General features: G+C 44.8%; 1 protein-coding gene across 1 annotated transcript in view; it reads left to right on the top strand.

Annotated features, from left to right (window-relative positions):
- The window catches only part of exoc4 (exocyst complex component 4), a 123,364-nt gene that overhangs the window by 28,576 nt on the left and 74,008 nt on the right, over positions 1–20,780 (top strand). The window contains exons 8-9 of the mRNA XM_013140204.4: positions 6,831–6,976; positions 7,533–7,621. Coding sequence (XP_012995658.3) covers positions 6,831–6,976; positions 7,533–7,621 — 235 coding nt within the window. The remainder of the gene's footprint in view (positions 1–6,830; positions 6,977–7,532; positions 7,622–20,780) is intronic.

Below are 20,780 nucleotides of genomic sequence, written 5' to 3'. Positions count from 1 at the left end.
TGTGTGCGAGTGTGCGCGTGCGTGCGTGCGTGTGTGTGGGCACACAGTCAAGGTGCTGTGATGCAGGACTGGTTTTGTATGTTTGCGTACCTGAAAGGAGCTTGTTTAACATTGTTTATCCCCTTCACCAAAGCAGTGGTCACCTCAACTTGCTATTAATTCACATTCGTCTTCCTTTCTGTTTCCTCCACAAGACGGATTCTGGACACGGTTCCGTAACTAGGAAATACAACGAACTGCCATGTCTTCCGTTGTCAAAGTTGAGGGATGATGGAAGGTGGTACGGTCCCCTTGGAACCTCTTGAAAGTCTGCTGTGGTCCACCCCAGAGTGGACAGAGGAAGACAAAGCTTTTCTCTGAACCCACTAAGGTTGTTGGATGTCCAGAAATAACACCTTTTAGTGCAGAGGCCAGTTTTGGGCTTTCACACGAAGCCACCAGCTGAGATATCAGTCAGTATGTAACCTAGGAGAACACTGTATTCCGTGGACTCCCCAGAGGAACCGATTTCAGTAGAAAGCTTGCAATTGAGTCGTGACTGAGAAACAGTGGAGTGGAACAATCAAAGAACTCATTGATTACCGAGATAATTCCCTGGACGACTTCGATGGAAAAAAGTAAACGGTGCCCCCACCCCCACCCCCATTTCCTTTTTAATGGACTCGTCAGCCGGCCCAGCACCACTGTTCACCTGGACCCCCTTCACTGGGCTCGGTGGTTTAATTACACTGATTCGTTAGGACTAATGGACATAACCGAGGCTTGTGTATTCTGCTCATTAAACCACACACTTCCTCTCCCGGCACAAAGACACAGGTTGGGGAGGCTGGTAATGAACGACGGTGGCACACGTCCATAATGCCATTTCCCCGGAGCAGATTGGCGCTAACCACAGCCCAGTGGTCTGATATAGCTGTGGGACCCGGCCCAAGTCACTCGAGCGTGTAGTTACTTGGTAAATGGGAACAATGGCTAATGAAGTGGTTGTCTTTGTGTGGGGGAACCGAAAAAAGTGGCAAACACCTGGGCGTCTGTGTGTGCGTCTGTGTGTGCTTGTGTACATGCTCACACACACTCACTCATGAGCTCCGGACTTTTATCATCGGCCCTAAAGAGCCATCTTTGGTTTCTCACTAGCCTTTTCCTGCTGATGGTTCCTGGGACACGGCCATGAATATTAGAAGTGCAGGCCTCACATCTCGTCTGGTTCCGATTGGGATGACCGCTAGCCTGAAGTGCCCGTCAGTTGCCAGTCACCCATGCCAAGGTCACATTTGCCGCGCAAGTCACCCTTGTTGACATTCTCATCTCTTTACTGTTGGCCCGATCTCGGGCTGTACCATGGCAGCTGTTTGGTAGGGGTCAGCAGAGTCTGCCCCCACCGTAATGGAACGCTGTCATGTGTCATCCGTGGGGACATCAGGGCCTAGACTGCACGGTTGTCTTTGGGTTGCCAGATCTGAGGCTAGAGGCTACGCTACATCTCTGTGTCTTACCGTATGTGAGTGGATGTCTTATTTTGGACGTTTTAGTCACGTAACATTGAACTGATGGGTGAGACCGCCAAACCTTCCTAGTAAAATAGCTGTCAGTCAGTGCTAGGAAGGAAAGGTGATTATTAGCTGCTTTTATACACCTCAATGGTTCCCTTTTTTGAGCTGCTAGGCTACATTTGAATAGTGTGGTGTCAGAAATGGTGACGTCAGTGACTGGTCAAAATCAGTGGCTTAGCTTCTAACGAGTGCGTTAGTGGCCTGCATTGCCTGTATCCCTTATCTGAAACATGAACCTGACTTCAAAGGGAATTATTAGTAAAGATCAGCGGTTCAGATGATCAGCGGAAGTGGAAAACAATTAGCATTATCCTGTTAGTGTAGCATTCAAGGCATGGAATGCATTTATTGTTTAGAAACACATTGAGGCATTCATCGTTTAATTGTTCCAGGCACACATTGAGGCATTCATCGTTTAGTTGTTCCAGGCACACATTGAGGCATTCATCGTTTAATTGTTCCAGGCACACATTGAGGCATTCATCGTTTAGTTGTTCCAGGCACACATTGAGGCATTCATCGTTTAGTTGTTCCAGGCACACATTGAGGCATTCATCGTTTAGTTGTTCCAGGCACACATTGAGGCATTCATCGTTTAGTTGTTCCAGGCACACATTGAGGCATTCATCGTTTAGTTGTTCTAGGCACACATTGAGGCATTCATCGTTTAGTTGTTCCAGGCACACATTGAGGCATTCATTGTTTAGTTGTTCCAGGCACACATTGAGGCATTCATCGTTTAGTTGTTCCAGGCACACATTGAGGCATTCATCGTTTAGTTGTTCCAGGCACACATTGAGGCATTCATCGTTTAGTTGTTCCAGGCACACATTGAGGCATTCATCGTTTAGTTGTTCCAGGCACACATTGAGGCATTCATCGTTTAGTTGTTCCAGGCACACATTGAGGCATTCATCGTTTAGTTGTTCCAGGCACACATTGAGGCATTCATCGTTTAGTTGTTCCAGGCACACATTGAGGCATTCATCGTTTAGTTGTTCCAGGCACACATTGAGGCATTCATCGTTTAGTTGTTCCAGGCACACATTGAGGCATTCATCGTTTAGTTGTTCCAGGCACACATTGAGGCATTCATCGTTTAGTTGTTCCAGGCACACATTGAGGCATTCATCGTTTAGTTGTTCCAGGCACACATTGAGGCATTCATCGTTTAGTTGTTCCAGGCACACATTGAGGCATTCATCGTTTAGTTGTTCCAGGCACACATTGAGGCATTCATCGTTTAGTTGTTCCAGGCACACATTGAGGCATTCATCGTTTAGTTGTTCCAGGCACACATTGAGGCATTCATCGTTTAGTTGTTCCAGGCACACATTGAGGCATTCATCGTTTAGTTGTTCCAGGCACACATTGAGGCATTCATCGTTTAGTTGTTCCAGGCACACATTGAGGCATTCATCGTTTAGTTGTTCCAGGCACACATTGAGGCATTCATCGTTTAGTTGTTCCAGGCACACATTGAGGCATTCATCGTTTAGTTGTTCCAGGCACACATTGAGGCATTCATCGTTTAGTTGTTCCAGGCACACATTGAGGCATTCATCGTTTAGTTGTTCCAGGCACACATTGAGGCATTCATCGTTTAGTTGTTCCAGGCACACATTGAGGCATTCATTGTTTAGTTGTTCCAGGCACACATTGAGGCATTCATTGTTTAGTTGTTCCAGGCACACATTGACCAATTAATTGTGTTCACCTGCGTCCAGGTTGTTTAATGGGGGACAGAGACATGCCTTATGACCTCGTAAGTGTTGATGTGCATCTCTGTGTCCTCCCGCAGAACAACTTGTTATAGAGGCCCTGGACGCGTCCTCCTTCCTTTATTTCTCTCTCCTCCTCTCCACTCCCCTCTTGTCTTTCCCTCACCCCCCCTCACTGTCCATCCTTTTGCCCTGTGTTGGTTTTGTGACTGTCTGGAGAAAGGGACAGTGTTGTTGTAGCGCTGTTGGTGTAATGAGCTCTGTGCTTTGGTAAAGGTGACTGTCTAATAGGAGGAGGGAGGTGTTCGAGGAAAAAGGTGTTTGAGGAGAGAAGTGTTTGGAGTGCGTTATTACTGTTGCTGAAATAATGCTGATCTACATCACCTGCTGTGCACATGCGTACCCTCGCATGCCCACAGAGGGGGGCACGCGGTCTGGTCTCCTGTGTTTGGTAACTCACGGATGTCTGGGAAGCCGACCTGTTGGTAATCACGCAGTTTGAAGTACGATTTCGTCACTTTTCTATTACGGTGTGGTTTTACCGCAAGAAGTCATGAATGACCACCTGTTGCCTTGGCGACGAGGCACCAATGATGTTGAAGCTGTCATTCATTCACATAGCTAGACATTACCTAGTTCTGTGCCGAACAGACGCTTTAACAGGAACGTTTATCAAGGGGAAGTAAATATTAAGCCATTTCAGTGATTCAACTGAGAATTCTGATCCATTTCTCATACCATACTGTTGTCTCAGGATCTTCAGAGAGATTATTTAGTAGATGAATGCCCCTAACAAATGTAGGGAAGCCCGCTAGAATGTCGCCGCCCTGTCAAATTTATGCCAGGTGCTCTCGATACCTGTTGCTTGATTTCAATTCAGTGTAATGGCTTTATTAGCATGGGATGCATTTGCATATGAAAAATAAGCAAGGCCTAATAAATAATCCAAAGTGAGTCCTCTTTTCAGTTTCTCTCTCTAAACTCTACTATTTACCTCTCTTTCTCTGATTATTCCTCTCTTTCGCTCTGTCAATTATTTCTCCTCTCATTGCTCCCCTAATATGTTCCTATCATAGCAGGTCTCGATCTGTCCTATCGGTGTGCTTAATAGCCTCCAAAGTTCACTCCCTCCCTCGGCTAATGCAATGGAAGTAGGGCCGTAGCCCCTTCAGCAGTCAAACGCTGGCATTTAATTAAGTTAAGGCAGTGGCCCGCGCTCATCGGCAGATCACGGTGTCATTAGTAATTAATACCCTGACAGAGTTAGCATTCAACGCTAGTCTTGTGCGCTGTCGCTAGTCCAGGAAGCTAGCCGAGGGTGTTAGTGGGGTGGAGTGGGCGCTTGAGCGATGGTGGAGAGAGACGAATGGGGGAGCGAATGGATCTGTTTGAAGGAGGGGCGTGCGTGCGTGCTTGTGACCGCGGTCCTGCTCTTTCCCTCTCTCCAGTGGTAATGACATCATTAGAGGTCAGATGGATTTCCATCTGCTGTTCCATCACTCTCGCCCCACTTTGGGACGCCCCCCGCCACGGTGGTCCGAATTAGAACGGCGGGGGTTAAATAGTCTCACTAAATTATGAAGCCATTACGAATGGGAAAGTAATTCGGAGCATATTGGTTCCCTGAGAGTGAGAAATGGGGATGTACTGGAGGAAGACAATGGGGAAAGTTAACTTTGTTTCCTCCCAATTTAGTTTTTTTATATATATATATATATATATATATCTGTCAATCTGGGGTTATTGTTAGATCTCAATAAGATATTTATGAACTTTAATGCGACTTGGATGGAGAGTGTTATAAATCTGCAGACAGATTTAGAAATTGGGGTGATAAATAAATAAAATATTCTGCTTTGAGAGAATAAAGAAAGTGGGAAAGACGGTGTGTTCGAGCAGCAGTACGAAATAATCCTACCCATGCTCCTGTCTCCCTAGGCCGCCCTAGGCAAGATATGATGGGATATGTTGATTGCTGTAGTGCCCTCAAACATATTTATTCCTTATTCAGACATATGGACTCTGGCCCCTTCAAGTGCTTTGGGTTTGGGACAGGGTTATATCTGTAAGGTTGCATTACTCACGCGCCTGCACAGAACCTTCTCCGGAGATGGTTTCAAACAGCCACTGCACCAGCATTTCCTTAGTGGTTAAAGAAACGTCACATCTGAAGTGGGACTAAAGTCCATCACTAGGCGACCAGAATTGTAACTCAAATAATCTTGAACTGCGTTCGCGCAGCCTGCATTCTCTCTTAAAAGTACATTACTGTTTGTTTACACCCTTAAGTCCTATAGACTTATATATTTAGAAGAGATAAAACTTGTATTTCGACCCGACCATAACCAAACAAAAAAAAACTGTAGCACATGAATCCACAATGTTTGTAGTTGTCAGGGAAACAATCCGGAACCTTCTATGCTGGAGCAAGATGCTTGACCACTCTTTTTAATTGTAGTCTTTTTCAGCAGTTGACAAAAGTTATTTGTTATCTGTTGACTGGCAATTTCGATCATAATGCTCTATGTATTATATGACATTGTTCTACTGCTTAGATCCATTAACCTACAATCAAAACTGTTCTCTACCCCACTCTGCTGGATAAATCCTAATTTGAGAAACATGAAATGCATCTAATCGAGACTTGTTAATTCTAATTCTACCGGGAATTGGATGACTTTTTTGGCAACTGACATGCCTCCTCATGTGAAAGTAGTAATGGGCATTGTCTGTTCAGTGAGCTTGCTCTTTTGACACGGGTCATTTGGCTTCTAGCTAAAGTCCTTGTTTATCCAATTGCTATGCAAGTATGAAACAAAATGTTGAGTGGTGGTTGAATAGAGAGATGTTTAATGCTCCAGCTCAGACAATGGTCTTCGTAACGTATTCAGGCAGTTATCTGACACGGTTGCTTAGATATTTGTCATGAAATAACTTGTACATACCCAGAGTAAGTGCAAGAGAAGCTGCAAATGTTACCCATAAAGCACCTTGCTGGTCATTGGCAACGTACTGATAACAATACCAATACATAACAGGATTTTGCTCCCCAAAATTGTGTTTGTATAACGGAAGGGTTATATTTTGGGAAACGCACAAACTGCTTTTCATGGTAATTTGGAAAATATTTTCTATTAATCTGATGGCGCAATGTGAACTTTCATGATGGTTGAGACGCATAGATGTGTTCTAAACATGTATGGCCCTGTCTTCTGCTGGTTGATTTGACCAACTGCCGTTAAGTTTTAAAAGGATTATTAAATGTCATAGCTGGAGATAAATCTATACAGCAGTATTTAGATATCTTACCCTGAATATAATAGAATTATCTAGATACACCTATGTTATCCAGGGTAGGGTATCTGGTTAATCTACCCTGGATATAATAGTAGTATCTAGATACCCTACCATGGCTATACTAGTATCTGCTGTGTGGGTCTAACTTATCAATGTCCTTGATGAATCATCGAACACATCCCCTATGTCTGTTTTTATGTAGGTGGAGTTGGACTGCTTTTCATGCCCTAAATCTATCCTTAATGGGTTTTCTTCCTAGGTTCTGTTGATGGACTACCTGGATGTGAAGAACACTAAAAGTGCTTCCGAGCCCTCTGCCCAGCTTTCCTACGCCAGCACTGGCAGTGAGTTTGCAGCCTTCTTTGCCAAGAAGAAACCTCAACGTGCCAAGCAGTCTCTCTTCAAGTAAGATACAGACTGAAAATGTCGTTATTGGATGTTTCCCAAACCCAAGTCTTCTCCTGGGGTAAACTTCTCATTTGCAATAGCTTTTTGGCCAGGAGTGGATAAAGCCTGGAAAACTATAGGCCACAACCAAACCATTCCAAAATCAAGGTGCTAGTTAATACCGTAATGTAACCAGGTACGCCCATTAGGAACCAATTGTTATTGACAGTCGTGGAAATGTTAATAAGAAGAGGCAGAGAGACTGCATATTTTTAAAAACAATTACATCTTTATTATGTATTTGGACCTGGAGCATTTAACAGCACTCTCAGCAGAGTCAGGTCAAGTGCTCCCCGTCCAAAGTTGAGCTCAGGCCTATAGACTCTTCACAGCCCACAGTGGCCTTACGCAATTGTTTGATCATACTTTACTTTCTGTTTTAGATAGTAATAAGCAGCATGATTTCATTGTAATTAGAAATAAAAACATTTTCCACCACATGACAACTTGGGTCCTGGTTAGGGCAATAGTCTGGGTCCGGGTTAGAGTGATAGTTTGGTTTTCTCTCTTCCAGGTTTGAGTCCTCGTCTCACGCCATCAGCATGAGTGCCTACTTGAGGGAGCAGAGGAGAGAATTGTACAGCAAGAGTGGGGAGTTACAAGGTGAGGAGGGAGGGGTGTGTGTGTGTGTGTGGGGGGAGGGGGGTCAGAGAAAACGTGTGGAAACAATGTAGAAGTGACAATTATCATTGGAAAGCTACTAAGGTAGTCTGACCCTGGCACCTCAACTATTTTTACTGTCCCCTTCCACATCACTTGTTCAATGAGGAGTGCCATGTTAGTTACCAGGTAAAAGACAGCGAGTTTCTGGTCCTTCCAGGACGGAAGGCCTAAGTGCTGTGTCTGCATGTGTTGAGTGTCACTACGTACCTCTGGTCCAGGGAGAGTTTCTCATTACGCTGTGTGAATAGAATATAGTTTTTACCTATTATGTTAATGTTATTTTAATGACGCGCAGTTGTTGTAGTCTAAACACTCTATTTAAAGATGATAAACATTTGTTTCTGTTTAAAGTCATTATGTATTATGTATTTACAACAAACTGAAATTGGTTGGCATATATATACATGGGGAAGGAATGCAAGCGGAAAAGGTTTATTCTTTCATTTACAATTATTGTACACCATTTTTTCCCCTGATTTTCCATTTCCATCTAGGTAATATCTACATCAATCTTCTGGGAGAAGTATAGTGTAGTTGTTTAATCAGCAGTTAACTGTTTGGAGGTGGCTTGATGTGGAGAGAGAGAGAGGGAGAGGGAGTTAAAGAGAAGCTAGAGCGAGAGAACATAACAGATCCCAATGCTGGCTGGACTGTCACAGAGCCGGGAGTAGAGTCGAGAGTGAGGCCCTAGAGAGTCTCTCTGCTACATGGCTTTTCTTTTGTCTCTTTTCACTCCTCTGGGTCCCTCGCTCCACGATGACCTTGTGGTTTCAATCAGCGTTGCCTGACATCAGTGTTTGCCTGCTTGTGTCCTTGTTTCTTTTCTTTTTCTTCGCACCCCGTTAGTCCGAGACATTGGAAGTGGGAGGGGCGCCGGGACAAGCAGAGGATTCACAAGTCATGCGCATTTGGTTACAAGTCAATATTTTCCTGTTCGCATTTGAAGCAAATGTTTGAAAGACCTTGGGGGAACCGTAGTGAGGCGGGTTGGACATTGCGGATTTTCTGTTTTGCGCTGAGTAGAAATATTTTAACGTCGCTCACTTGCAGGCCTCAAGGTGTGATTGGGTTTTTGATAGGAAACGCCAGTCAACGCTAACTTAGCATGCCAGCTGCACACACAAAGTCCAGATTAACATTTAATCCCCTGAAAATACCCAAATGGGTTTTAAATAGAGGCTCACTTTTTCCTTCCCACCCCTGGCAGCTCAGATGTGGAGAAAGAGAAGAAAAACAATATTTGGGCCGGTGGTTGAATGCCTGGCGGCGTTCAAAGAAGATGAGATTTCGCTGCCTTTCATTTCTGCTGTCACAATGCATACCTCGGGTTCCTCGGATAGACTGCTAGGGCCTTGAATGGCAGAGAGAGATTGAAGGAATGAAATTATTTAGAAAAGTGAAAAAGCATAGTTCAATGGAGAGATGAGCCGGGGTTAAAAGTCATTGTTTTCATCACGCAGTAGAAGCTATTCAGGGATAAAAAAAAAAAAAGTATAAATTAGAAGTAGGAAAGTATATAGAGACAGTGAGACGTTGATCGCACTCTTCAGAATGAAGCAGCCTATAGAACAGAGAGAGAAAGGGAGGGGGATGGAAAGACAGATAGCGGAGGAAAGAAGAAAAAAATCTGGGATTGAGAGGAGTGTAGAGACAGCCTGGGATAGAATCAGAGGAACAGGACATGAGAGAGCAGGAGCGTGAGAAGTATACATGTAGAGTCGTAATGGGATTGAGGGGTGAGGTGATAGAGGGGTAGTGGGGTAGAGGGGTGACTGGGTAGAGGGGAGGATGCTCGGGAGATGACTGGGGACATGGGAAGCGGTGAGAGGGAGCTAGCGTGATGGAGCTAATGAGTTAGGCTGGAGAGGGGATTATTCGGCGGTTAAAGTCGGCTGTCTTTTCTACACTCGACAGAATGTCTCACCTTGATACACTGTGACACATTCAATTATCACCAGTATACTTTCTGTATTAGCTGGTGTCAGTTTGCTGCTCGGGAGGTTGGGGTGTGATGTTTACTGGCTCTGGCAATCAAATCCAAATCAGTCCGTCGTGTCTCTTTACAGACGGAAGGGCGCTGTGTTTCGCCATGGAAACAGAAGGCTGTACTTGTGTCAGTCGGCATTGTCTCTAGTTACAGGTGTTGAACTGCTGCCACCACAAGGACCTACGTCGCTTTGTGACCGAAGTCTTAGCTCCTCTTGTCCCCTAGAGACCCGTGTAGGTACCCCCCATAAATTCAATAGATTATTTGGTACTGTAGTGAAATAAGCCTTTGCTAAACAGTCAATTTCCGGTTTAGGGTTAAAATTCATTTTAGAGTTAGAATTTGGGTTTCTTTAAGCCCCAGGCGTTGTTGGTTAAGTTTAGGGTTAAGTTTAGGCATTACATCTAGGTAAGGTTTAGGCATAAATGTTACTTTATTCAGGTTGAGGTTAGGGTTAGGTTTAGGGTTAAGATTAAGGCAAGGGATCATGCAATTTTCTGGTCCCCTTGAGGATAGCCATACAAACTTGTGTGTGTGTGTGTCTGTGTGTGTGTCTGTGTGTGTGTCTGTGTGTGTGTGTCCACGTCTTCCTCATTACGAAAACGCGCCCAAAGCTTAGGAAGCTTAATTACACTGACTCTCCAGTGAAGCACGCCTTATACGCTTCGATAAATTCACAGCTTCATCTGAAGGCTTCATTACAGCTCCATATGTATCCACAGCTGGATGTGTGGGGCTCTGTGCGAAGAAAGTGTGTGTGTGGGAATGGGGGGATGGTGTGTGGTTGCTATGTGTGAGACAGTGTGTGTGTGTGTGTGTGTGTGTGTGTGTGTGTTTGTGTGTGTCGGAAGGTAAGGAGCGTACGTGTCCGTAAATGTGCAATCTTCCATCCGCTAGCTCTCGGAGCAGAGAGAGAGATGGAGGCTTTCTCCATCCCGTCTGGAATCATGAAGCCACTTTCTTTTCGTTCCATTCACTCCAAACCCCATGAATAAATGATGAAAACAGTGAAGCTACTTCCGAGGTACAGATATGTTATCATGGCTGTGAATACAGGCAGCTACTTTACTTTTTTATTTCCCGTTTTTATCCGCTCCAAAGCGGTGGTCGGGAAAGGGCAAAGCGGGTGGTCATCTGTGTCGTTTTCCAGAAGGTCTTGAATACTTCAATCCAAAGTCTTTAATCACATTTTGTTTTGTTTCATAATTATTTTAGGAAACTAGCTCTAAATTGTTTTCAGGACATTGTGTGGTTGTATATTATTTTGTGTGTCAGCACTGTAACAGAACAGTAGAAATGACTCGTAAAACATGACGAAATACAACACTTTGTCTCCTGGCCTCCTGCCCTCCAAACACCCTCCGCCCACCCAGACAAGGTCGCTTTGCCCTTCCTCCCTTTTGATATTCAAAGTTGCCTTGTTGGCAAACAAAAGACTCCCCTCTTCCTAGTAGTCCAACTCAATTGAGTCACAAAGGGATTGTGTGTGTGTGTTTGCGTACGTGTGTGTGTGTGTGTGTGTGTGTGTGTTTGCGTACGTGTGTGTGTGTGTGTTTGCGTACGTGTGTGTGTGTGTGTTTACGTACGTGTGTGTGTGTGTGTGTTTACGTACGTGTGTGTGTGTGTTTACGTACGTGTGTGTGTGTGTTTACGTACGTGTGTGTGTGTGTGTTTACGTACGTGTGTGTGTGTGTGTGTGTTCACGTATGTTTGTGTGTGTTTACGTACTGGTGTGTGTGTTTACGTACTGGTGTGTGTGTTTACGGACTGGTGTGTGTGTTTACGTATGCGTGTGTACGTGTGCGCGTGCGTGTCCGATCTATGCATAATTGTGTGCTGCTGTGGGGAGGAGTATTGTCGAGTGACTGACTGCTCCATGAGAGCGGGACCTGTGTTTTCCGTCAAAATGATTTGTGCCGTACCGTGGGGAGGGAGAGAGGTGCAAATGGAAAAACTGACTCTCTCATGTAAGGAAAGGCGGGAGGGAGGGAGGGAGGGAGGGAGGGACGGACGAGTGTTTGTGTGGGCCTGGATGTAAATAGCTAATAGAGTTCCGTTGAAGCATTTATCTACTTTAAACTCCATGTCCCCATTTACCTGCTCATCTTTGATGAGCTTGTTGCTGCCTGTCGACTACCTCGTGTGCTGGTGTTAATCAGTTAACAAACAAGCAACCAAGGGGTGTGGCCTCTTCCATAGTGGGCGTGCACCACTGTACCTCCAGTCAAGTCAAAGGTAAAATTGATTTCCACGTGCCTCCTCTGGTTGTCTGATCAATATTTAATAAAATACCAAAGTCCGGGGGCACTTCAATTGCCCTGCGGTATATTCACTGCCTTGCCGTTGGCCATGTCATTACAAGACAAGGGTTTGAATCCCGCTTGCGGATTAGCTCACTAGTCCCAGGGAGGGTGGCGTGGTTGGCTAACTGTTTAGATGTCCTGTTGTAGGACTGTGTGGCCGTTTATCATGACCTTAAATTGGATGGAAATTAGGGTGCTGTGGATTTCTGTTTTGTCAAGCCCGTCATCTAGACCAAGGCCTTTTCTTTATGGGTCTGGGATTCCTTTTGTAACGGCGAAGTTCTTAATGGAACCCCTCATAATCAGAGCCCAAGTGGGATAAAAATAGCTCAGTCGTTTATAGCTCAATCAGACATCTTCATATCACTTGTGTTCCCTGGATCACACATGAAAATATAATAATCCCCCCATCTAGCGTTTTTATGATAGCAAAATCAGTAATTTAATCTGCACTATCTTCAGTGACCTGTGTTCAAGGGTAACGACGGCATTGACTCGAAATGAAGCAATCGATGCTTGACTTCCGCCAACCTTTCAATTATGATTTATCATATTCATAAATGGAACCTGAAAATGGAATTGAACTTCCCAGGGAGAAAAGTCAATAATTATTAGAGAATGAAATGGAGGGAAGGTGCTGGGTACATGTTCACTATCGCTCTCTATCAGTCTGATGATTGATCTCTGTTTCTCTCTCTGCCTCTCTCTCTCTCCTGTTCCTGCTTTGATTGGTTTCGTTGGTCTTTACATTATTTGAAATGTGTTTAAGGAAGACGTTGGTTGCCAAATGTGTCCGGTGATACAAAGCACTAAAATAGCCTTGTGTAATGTAAGAAAACTGCTGTTTGTAACTCAGAACAAACCCTGACCACATAAAAACAGACATTAATGCACACTTAAACAAACACACAGATACACAAAATCCATGTTAACATTCTATGATCTCCTACGCAGAGCTTCCATTTGGAAAGGAACATGTGAAAAGCAATTACCGCCTGGATATGCTGCCTGTTCCCCAGTCCTCCAACTCGTTTATACACTGCTCCTTGCATTCCCTGTCTCCAAATTGAATAACGGCAAAACAGAAAGCATCTACATAGTGCACGGAGGCTTTCGCTCTGAGCTTTGCTATCCACCTAATAGGCAGAATTGATGATGTTCCCCCCCAAGCCTTGTTCCAGATTAAAAAAATGAGTGGTGTTGTATGAAACAAAAGTGCTCATTGATTTGGTCATCTGTAACCAATGACAGTATCAAAACCAAAAGTCAACTTTTCCAAAACATTGCTTTGCTCTCATGTTCAGGCTTTGTCCAAACCTATTGGTTTCTGCTACTAATCAGATGTAACCAATCAGTTAGATATATATATTTTTTAATCTGAAAACCACACTTTTTGCAGTGAAGAAAGTGACGTCTGTGGGTCTTTCTGTAGCATTTGGCTGCAGCTAGAGAAGCCAGTGTGAGTATTAAAAGGGGTCATGGATGGTGCTTGAACTATGATGTTTCCAGGTTGAGGGCTGCAAAGCTGTTTTGATGTGCGGTGTGACATGAATGAGTTCACAAAAGGTGCAGTGGGTATACTTTTCTGCGCCCGACATTGAAATGCACTTCTAGGAATAAATGACATGCTTTCCCCTCACCGTTTTCATTCACCATTTGAATTGCCACGGCACCTCTGTGCTTTCGTTGCATTGAAAGATTAAATAGTAGGTGTTTTGGGTACTTGGCAGGCTATTACAGTGAATGGGTTGTTTTTCTATTCATCTGTTTTTAAGGAAACATACACAACAACACGGGCTCGCGGTGGCGAACGATGCTTTGCGTTTCTTCGACTCAGCCGTGATTCCAGTGGGCCGATGTTCATGGTTAAAACTACATTAGGCTTGGATTGTCTTTCCGCCTCTTCCCAGCCTCCCCTGGGCTCTGGGAGATCAAGCCCAGTGGAGGATCCAGGATGTCATCAGTGGGAGATGATTGAATTAGCTCAGTGTCGAGAAGGAGATCTGGAACCTGTGATTTGCTGGGAAACGCTCTGCACGGGTTGTAATAACAGCATTACGGTTCCCCTCTGTAACGAGACTTAGCGAGGTGATTCAGGGCTGAAGGATCGTTTAGGTGCTGGGAAAAGACACTGAGGAGCTGGTGGAAAGTTGCTGAAGGCTTTGCGGTAATGCTGAAGAATTAGAAAATTAGAAAGTTACGTCTGGTACTGTATACTTGATCAGTCCAGAATCAGAACGATAAAAACCAGGGACCGGTTCAGTTTCCTCAGTAGGTAATAAGTAGGAGAGATGCTCCTCTAGTATGTGGTCGTGGAGACGTTAGGGTTTCGTGGAGACGTTAGGGCTTCGTGGAGACGTTAGGGCTTCGTGGAGACGTTAGGGCTTCGTGGAGACATTCGGGCTTCGTGGAGACATTCGGGCTTCGTGGAGACATTCGGGCTTCGTGGAGACGTTCGGGCTTCGTGGAGACGTTAGGGCTTCGTGGAGACGTTAGGGCTTCGTGGAGACGTTAGGGCTTCGTGGACACGTTAGGGCTTCGTGGAGACGTTAGGGCTTCATGGAGAGGAGGCAGGACTAACGGAGACAAAGCGAGGGAGACGAAGAGAGGGGGAAATGTGTTTTCCCAACTTGGGGCTAATTTTAATCAGAGTGGGCCCTGTCATCATCTGGAGGCTGTCAGTAACACAGCAGTTGACCTTTTATCCGTCACTGATTGGAGGAAAGAGGCAGGGAGGGTTTGGGGAAGAGGGGTGCATGATGTAGACAGTCTAACACTCCACCACCACCTCCTTCAATCTTCCCAAAACCCAGCCCAGCACTCCCTCCTGCCCTGAAAAGCAAAACCCTCTCATGAAGTGGTGACAATAAAAGGGAACGAAATGTCCTTCGAACTGTCTCTCCAGTGGCGTCCAATCAACAGTGTGGTGACACGTGTGTTCCCCCCCCCCCCCCCCCCCCACCTGTGACAGCCCAAGTCAAGAGGCCACAGTTATGGGGGTTGTTTGAAACACACCGTAGATTGGAACTGGAATGCTGCTGAGTGCTGTGAAGCTGTTTACTTCCTAATAAAGAACCCCGGAGGTCTTCACGATCTGTTTTGACTGCGCCGTATTGTGTCTGAGCTCTGGGGCTAACACTTTGCCATTGGTAGGTGGTGTTCTGAGGGAAGGTCAACGGGTGTGATCGTAGGGTTAGCTTAGCTACCTCTTTTAGCCATGTTGACATTATTTCAACAGGCTAATGTAATAAGATTGAGACACTGTCATTTCAAAGGCATTTCTGGACCCCCCCCCTCACACTCACACAGTCTAAAGCTAAGTGATAGGCTCTTTTCTACACATGCCACCCTTGATATAATGGGCTAGCTCTTCACCCTACTAGCTGTAGTCAATCCAATCTCCTTCCATCAGTATTTACTCAGATTGAAGACATCACCACTGCCGGCTAGCCTGTATAAGGCTGGTAAAAGGTCTTTCACTTAATTCCCTAGATGCCTCTCTGCACTGTAGGACAGAGCAGGTGACATTGAAAGGTTGAAACTGTTACAGTGTACCCTCATTAGATTTATTCCCAAAAATAAAATGTGTATTAAAGTGATGTTTGTTTATCCGTGGAAATAGCAAAAGCAGGCGATTCCTGTATCAAATGGTAAATAACAGGTTATTATTTGTACTATATGAATGACACGAACAACCATGGAACTGCATAGAAAATAATCTTGTATTAGTCTTGTATTAATTGATTAATTGATTCAAAACCAGTTATTGTAAGGTGACATTGGTCTTGTGTTTGGGAATATTTGTAAGACAAATAAATATGTCTTCCGAAAGTATTCAACCCCTGTGCTGTGGAAGCTCCCGGTTAACAGAGTAAGTCAATTCTCTTAATCAGGGTCATTGGCCTTTTCCTGTGAACAATTACATTTTCAGTTTTGAAGAATAATTGGTCAGGCTGTAAATCTGAATGAATTGAAGAAGTTCTACATTCTACAAAAGTTAGTGATGGAGTAATACAAAAGCATAGCATTTTTTTAATTTATTTTTAAATTATATTTTAGTGTCTGTAGTGCATTTGGATCAATAGCCAGGAAGAGGACACTGCATTATAAACCACCCACTGCCAAGAAAAGGCTGTCCGTCAAAACCCAGTGCTTTCCATGGAAAGAAGCCATGGAAAGGTCTAGCAACCTATTGGCCACTGGTCAGATGCTCTAACTGCTAGGCTATCTGCCTGCTACTCAACACCTCTTGGAAAGACATTCTGGTGTGTTTGGCTTTAGAGATTATTAATTTTAATGATTCCAGTACCAAATTTACAGAGCTTGATCAATTTTGTCACAAACTATATATCTTGCCATAAAAGTTGTTCAAAGTATTATTCCACCCAGTAATCATTTTGTGTACTTTTTTCAGATTGATTATACAAAGAAAAATCTTAAAAGCTGAATGTTATGTTTGTCTCTTTTATCTAAAACATACTTTGGCGTTATAATACATAGTCATTACATGTTTGCACATAAGTGGTTGTAGGTATGAAATAATCTGAAATGATCTCCTTGGTTAATACATCGGTTGTCTGCCGTGTCACTGGGTAGATATGTGTTAAACTAACCCCTGGTGATCGCTGATTCACCTTTCTTGGTCTTAATGCTGTCAAACATTAGGTCATATTCACTCTTCTCTCTTCACTCATTCTCTGCTGTCCTCTCTCCCCCCTCTGATCACTAAAATTCATTTTTGGTAAAAAGTGAGTCTCATCTGTTTTAATTAGTACCTTTTAGGAAATGTACTCACTGCCTTTTCAGAGACGGTGCGTTAAGCCTCACATCAGAGAGTCCAATGTACTTACGTAATTACTGACAAGAAAAACAAACTGTGCCACCCTCTGGTGGGAGGATAGAACCACATGGTTTTCACCTTCTGTGTGTTGTTGAGTTCATTTAGCCGGCAAAGGTTTTCCTCTCCTAACGTCCATTGTTTGTAAGAGTGCTTCACGTCTCCCAGGGAATGGAAACCACATTCATTATTAACCAAATGGTACCTGAGCTTATTTCCGAAGTCTACACTTGACAGCTGTGCATTCATTATGAGAACCAGGGCCAACTGAGCCACGGAGTATGCCACGACACTCTCAATAATTAATCCAACTCTATTTACGCCTTTTCCTATTTGGATTTAGATTTTTATACCTCCCATGGCTGAGGTTTCCTCCTGGCCAGGAGAGCACAGCGGCAGATATTGTCCCTTAATAATAGAATCAGCTCATTAGGAGCCAATCAGACATCAGAACCTAGCGGTGGAGTGGGTCAGAACCTAGCGGCGGAGTGGGTAGTCGGGTGCCAGCCAGGGCTTCATGCATAATTGAACTGTCTTGATCTTATGCGAGCTATATTGGGAGGGTGACCTTATGCCTGGCCAGTTGACATGGGTATGGATTGGACATCATAACCACCTTTTGTTTTGCGTTTTGAGCACTGGTAGTACATTTACAAATACTCAGAGTTTCACTGTGTAGTTGTGCCACTTGTGGTGGACCACGTAATGTCCCGAATCAACGGAATTGTACCGAGTTGACGTGCGGCCTACACGTGAGCAGTGAGCATTATAATATCAGTCCCTTCAGTTACGCCGCTGACCCAGGTGCACGCGCTAGCAGGTGAATAGGAACTCACTCAGCAGAGCAGGCCGGGTCGGCTTTGGTCTGCGGTGGGTTTAATTACTGGTCTGTTATTGTTCGTTACCTTGTCAGTTTTCTTGCCGGAGATCTGAGGCGTCTTTGATCCTGCATTGACCTTTCAGACAGTCAGATAATCGGACAGCCAGACGTCTGCCTGCCTGCTAGCTAGCTAGCTAACAGCCACGTCCCTGTCACTGGGGGGCGGGGGTGTGGGGGGGGGGCGGGGATTAGCCCTGCGTTTCCTCAGGGACTACACCAACAGATACACACGCGTACGTGGGAACAGATACACTCTTGTTAAGTAGGGATTATTAATGTTTGGATATCTCTGGTTTTGTTGTAGTCTAACACACAAACTCTCGCTGCTGCTCACTGTTCTCCTTGTGTCCTGAAACACTCAGAATAGACAAACACCGACACACACAGATACACAAACACAGACAGACTGTCAGACACACACACACACACACACACAGACAGAGCGACAGACTGGCACAAACCCAGATACACAAACAGACAGGCACACACACACACACACACACACACACACCGGCCTTCAGAGATTTGGGGGGGTTATAGAAGTCTAGTTTGCCCGTGCTCTCTCTCCTCTAGATCCAGGCATGGACATAATAAATCACAGGATCAAACCGTTTCTAATCAGACCCAGGAATGTGTGGCTAATGCAATTTCGCTAAGTCACTGGCTGGGTTGATTACATGTGGGCTGTGGAGTTTGGGTGTGTGTGTGTGTGTGTGTGTGTGTGTGTGTGTGTGTGTGTGTGTGTGTGTGTGTGTGTGTGTGTGTGTGTGTGTGTGGGTGTGGGTGTGGGTGTGGGTGTGGGTGTGGGTGTGGGTGTGGGTGTGGGTGTGGGTGTGGGTGTGGGTGTGGGGGTGTGTGTGTGTGTGTGTGTGTGTGTGTGTGTGTGTGTGTGTGTGTGTGTGTGTGTGTGTGTGTGTGTGTGTGTGTGTGTGTGTGTGTGTGTGTGTGTGTGTGTGTGTGTGTGTGTGTGTGTGAGTGTGTGTGTGAGTGAAGCAAGAGCACCACAGGGTTGACAGGATGCCGAGGTGTGTGTTGCTGATTACAGTGAATATAGATGTGTAAGGTGTAGTGGTTGGGTTTGGGTGGGGGTTTGCCTGTATAATGCGCTGTTGGTGCTACTTCATTTCCATCCACATCCTCTCTCCCCCTGGGGTTGCAGAGTACAGACAAACCCTGCTGCTAATCCTGGATCAGCCTCTTCCACAGGGGGGATAGACGCTGGCACCCCCGCCCCACCGTCCACCCGCCCACTCACACGTGTGCGCCCTCCCTCTCCCTACATTGTTTTTGTCCCTCACGAACTCCCTAACCTCTGACCAGCTATCAGAGCCGTCCCGTCTCGGCCAGATGACACTGAAAAGGAGCCGCCATGAATATTAACGCTCCTCATTAAATATGCACCAGAGCCGTGCCAAGTTGGCAGCGACGTCCGAGGCTCCGAGGACCACTGGGTTGGCCTTTCCCCTCTTGTGTCTGACACCGATGCAGGTGTTTAGAGCTTAAAATTTAATTGGTCACTGGGATTGGAAGTACTAATGTTGTTGCACCGAGTAGTGTTGTAGTAATTTAATCCAGGACTTGGACCCGAGTGCCGATATTGCGGGCAGGTGACTTTATCTGGACTGGAGTCTGCTTTTATTCAGAACAACGTGATAAGGAGATGTGATATCAGTTCGAGTCCTGCACAAGTTGGTGTTTTGGAGACCATCAAGCTTTCCACACTGCATCCAGTTGAATCTGAAGTCTCTCTTTTAGTCAGTGAAAACTGGCTTGATTCCAACTCATACATTCCCAAGACACTATCCACTCTACCTTTTTACTTCTAATTGTAGATTGGAGGGAGACCGTTTGAAAGTATACAACCTTTTTTAGATCTACAACCCTGTTTTCAAAACGCTACGTAAGACACAGATTAAGACACAATGCAATGATGTGCAAATCATTTATCTGTGTATTTAATTGGAAGTAGTACAGAGACAACATATCAAATGTTGAAACTGAGAAATGTTATTGTTTTTGGAATAATACATGCCCATTTTGAATTCGATGCCAGCAACATGTTTCAAAAAGGTTGGGACAGAAGCATGTTCACCACTGTGTTGCATCACCTCTTCTTTTAACAATACTGCAAGTTTTTAAATCCTGAGGAGACCAATTGTTGAAATATTTTCCCATTCTTGCTTGATACAGGAGTTCAGTGTCTCCTTTGTTGTATTTTTCATTTCATAATGCGCCACATTTTTTCAGTGGGTGACAGATCTAGACTGCATGCAGGCCAGTTTAGCACTTGGACTCTTACTACGGACCCATGCTGTTGTAATGTGTGCAGAATGTGATTTGGCATTTTCTTGCTGTAATAAGCAAGCCACTCCCTGAAAAAGACGTCATCTGGATGGCAGCATAAGTTGCTCCAAAACCTGTATATATTGTTCAGCGTTAATGGTGCCTTCACTGAGGCAAATCACCCATTCCATGTGCAATAATGCACCTCCATGCCAACATGGATGCTGGCTTTTGAACTGTGCGCTGATAACAACACGGATGGTCCCTCTCCTCTTTAGCCCGGAGAACGCGGTGTTCATGATTCCTAAAAATAATTTCAATTTTTGATTCGTTGGGCAGTTTTCCACTGCATCTCAGTCCATCTCAAATGAGCTCGGGCCCAGAGAAAGCTTCATATCTAGTTCATATATGGTTTCTTCTTTGCGTGGAGTTTTAACTAGCATTTGTGGATGCAGCGACGTACTGTGTGCACAGTACGGTTCAGTTTTCAGAAGTGTTTCTGAGCCCATGCAGTGATTTTCGCTACTGAATCATGTCTGTTTTTATTGTAGTGCCGTCTGAGGGCCTGAAGATCATGACCATCCAATATTGGTTTTCGGCCTTGTCCCTTGTGTACAGAGGTTTCTCTGGATTCTCTGAATCTTTTAATTATATTATGTACCGTAGATGATGAGATCCTCTAACTCTTTGCAATGTTACGTTGAGAAACGCTATTCTGAAATTGTTGCACTATTTGCCTGCGCAGTCTTTTCAGAGTAGTGAACCCATCCCCATCCTTATTTTTGACAGGCCCATCCTTTCTGGAATGA

This window comes from Esox lucius, chromosome 23 (assembly GCF_011004845.1).
Source record: "Esox lucius isolate fEsoLuc1 chromosome 23, fEsoLuc1.pri, whole genome shotgun sequence".
In the NCBI taxonomy this organism is placed as follows: domain Eukaryota; kingdom Metazoa; phylum Chordata; class Actinopteri; order Esociformes; family Esocidae; genus Esox; species Esox lucius.
This window is presented reverse-complemented; position numbering and strand designations above follow the sequence as displayed.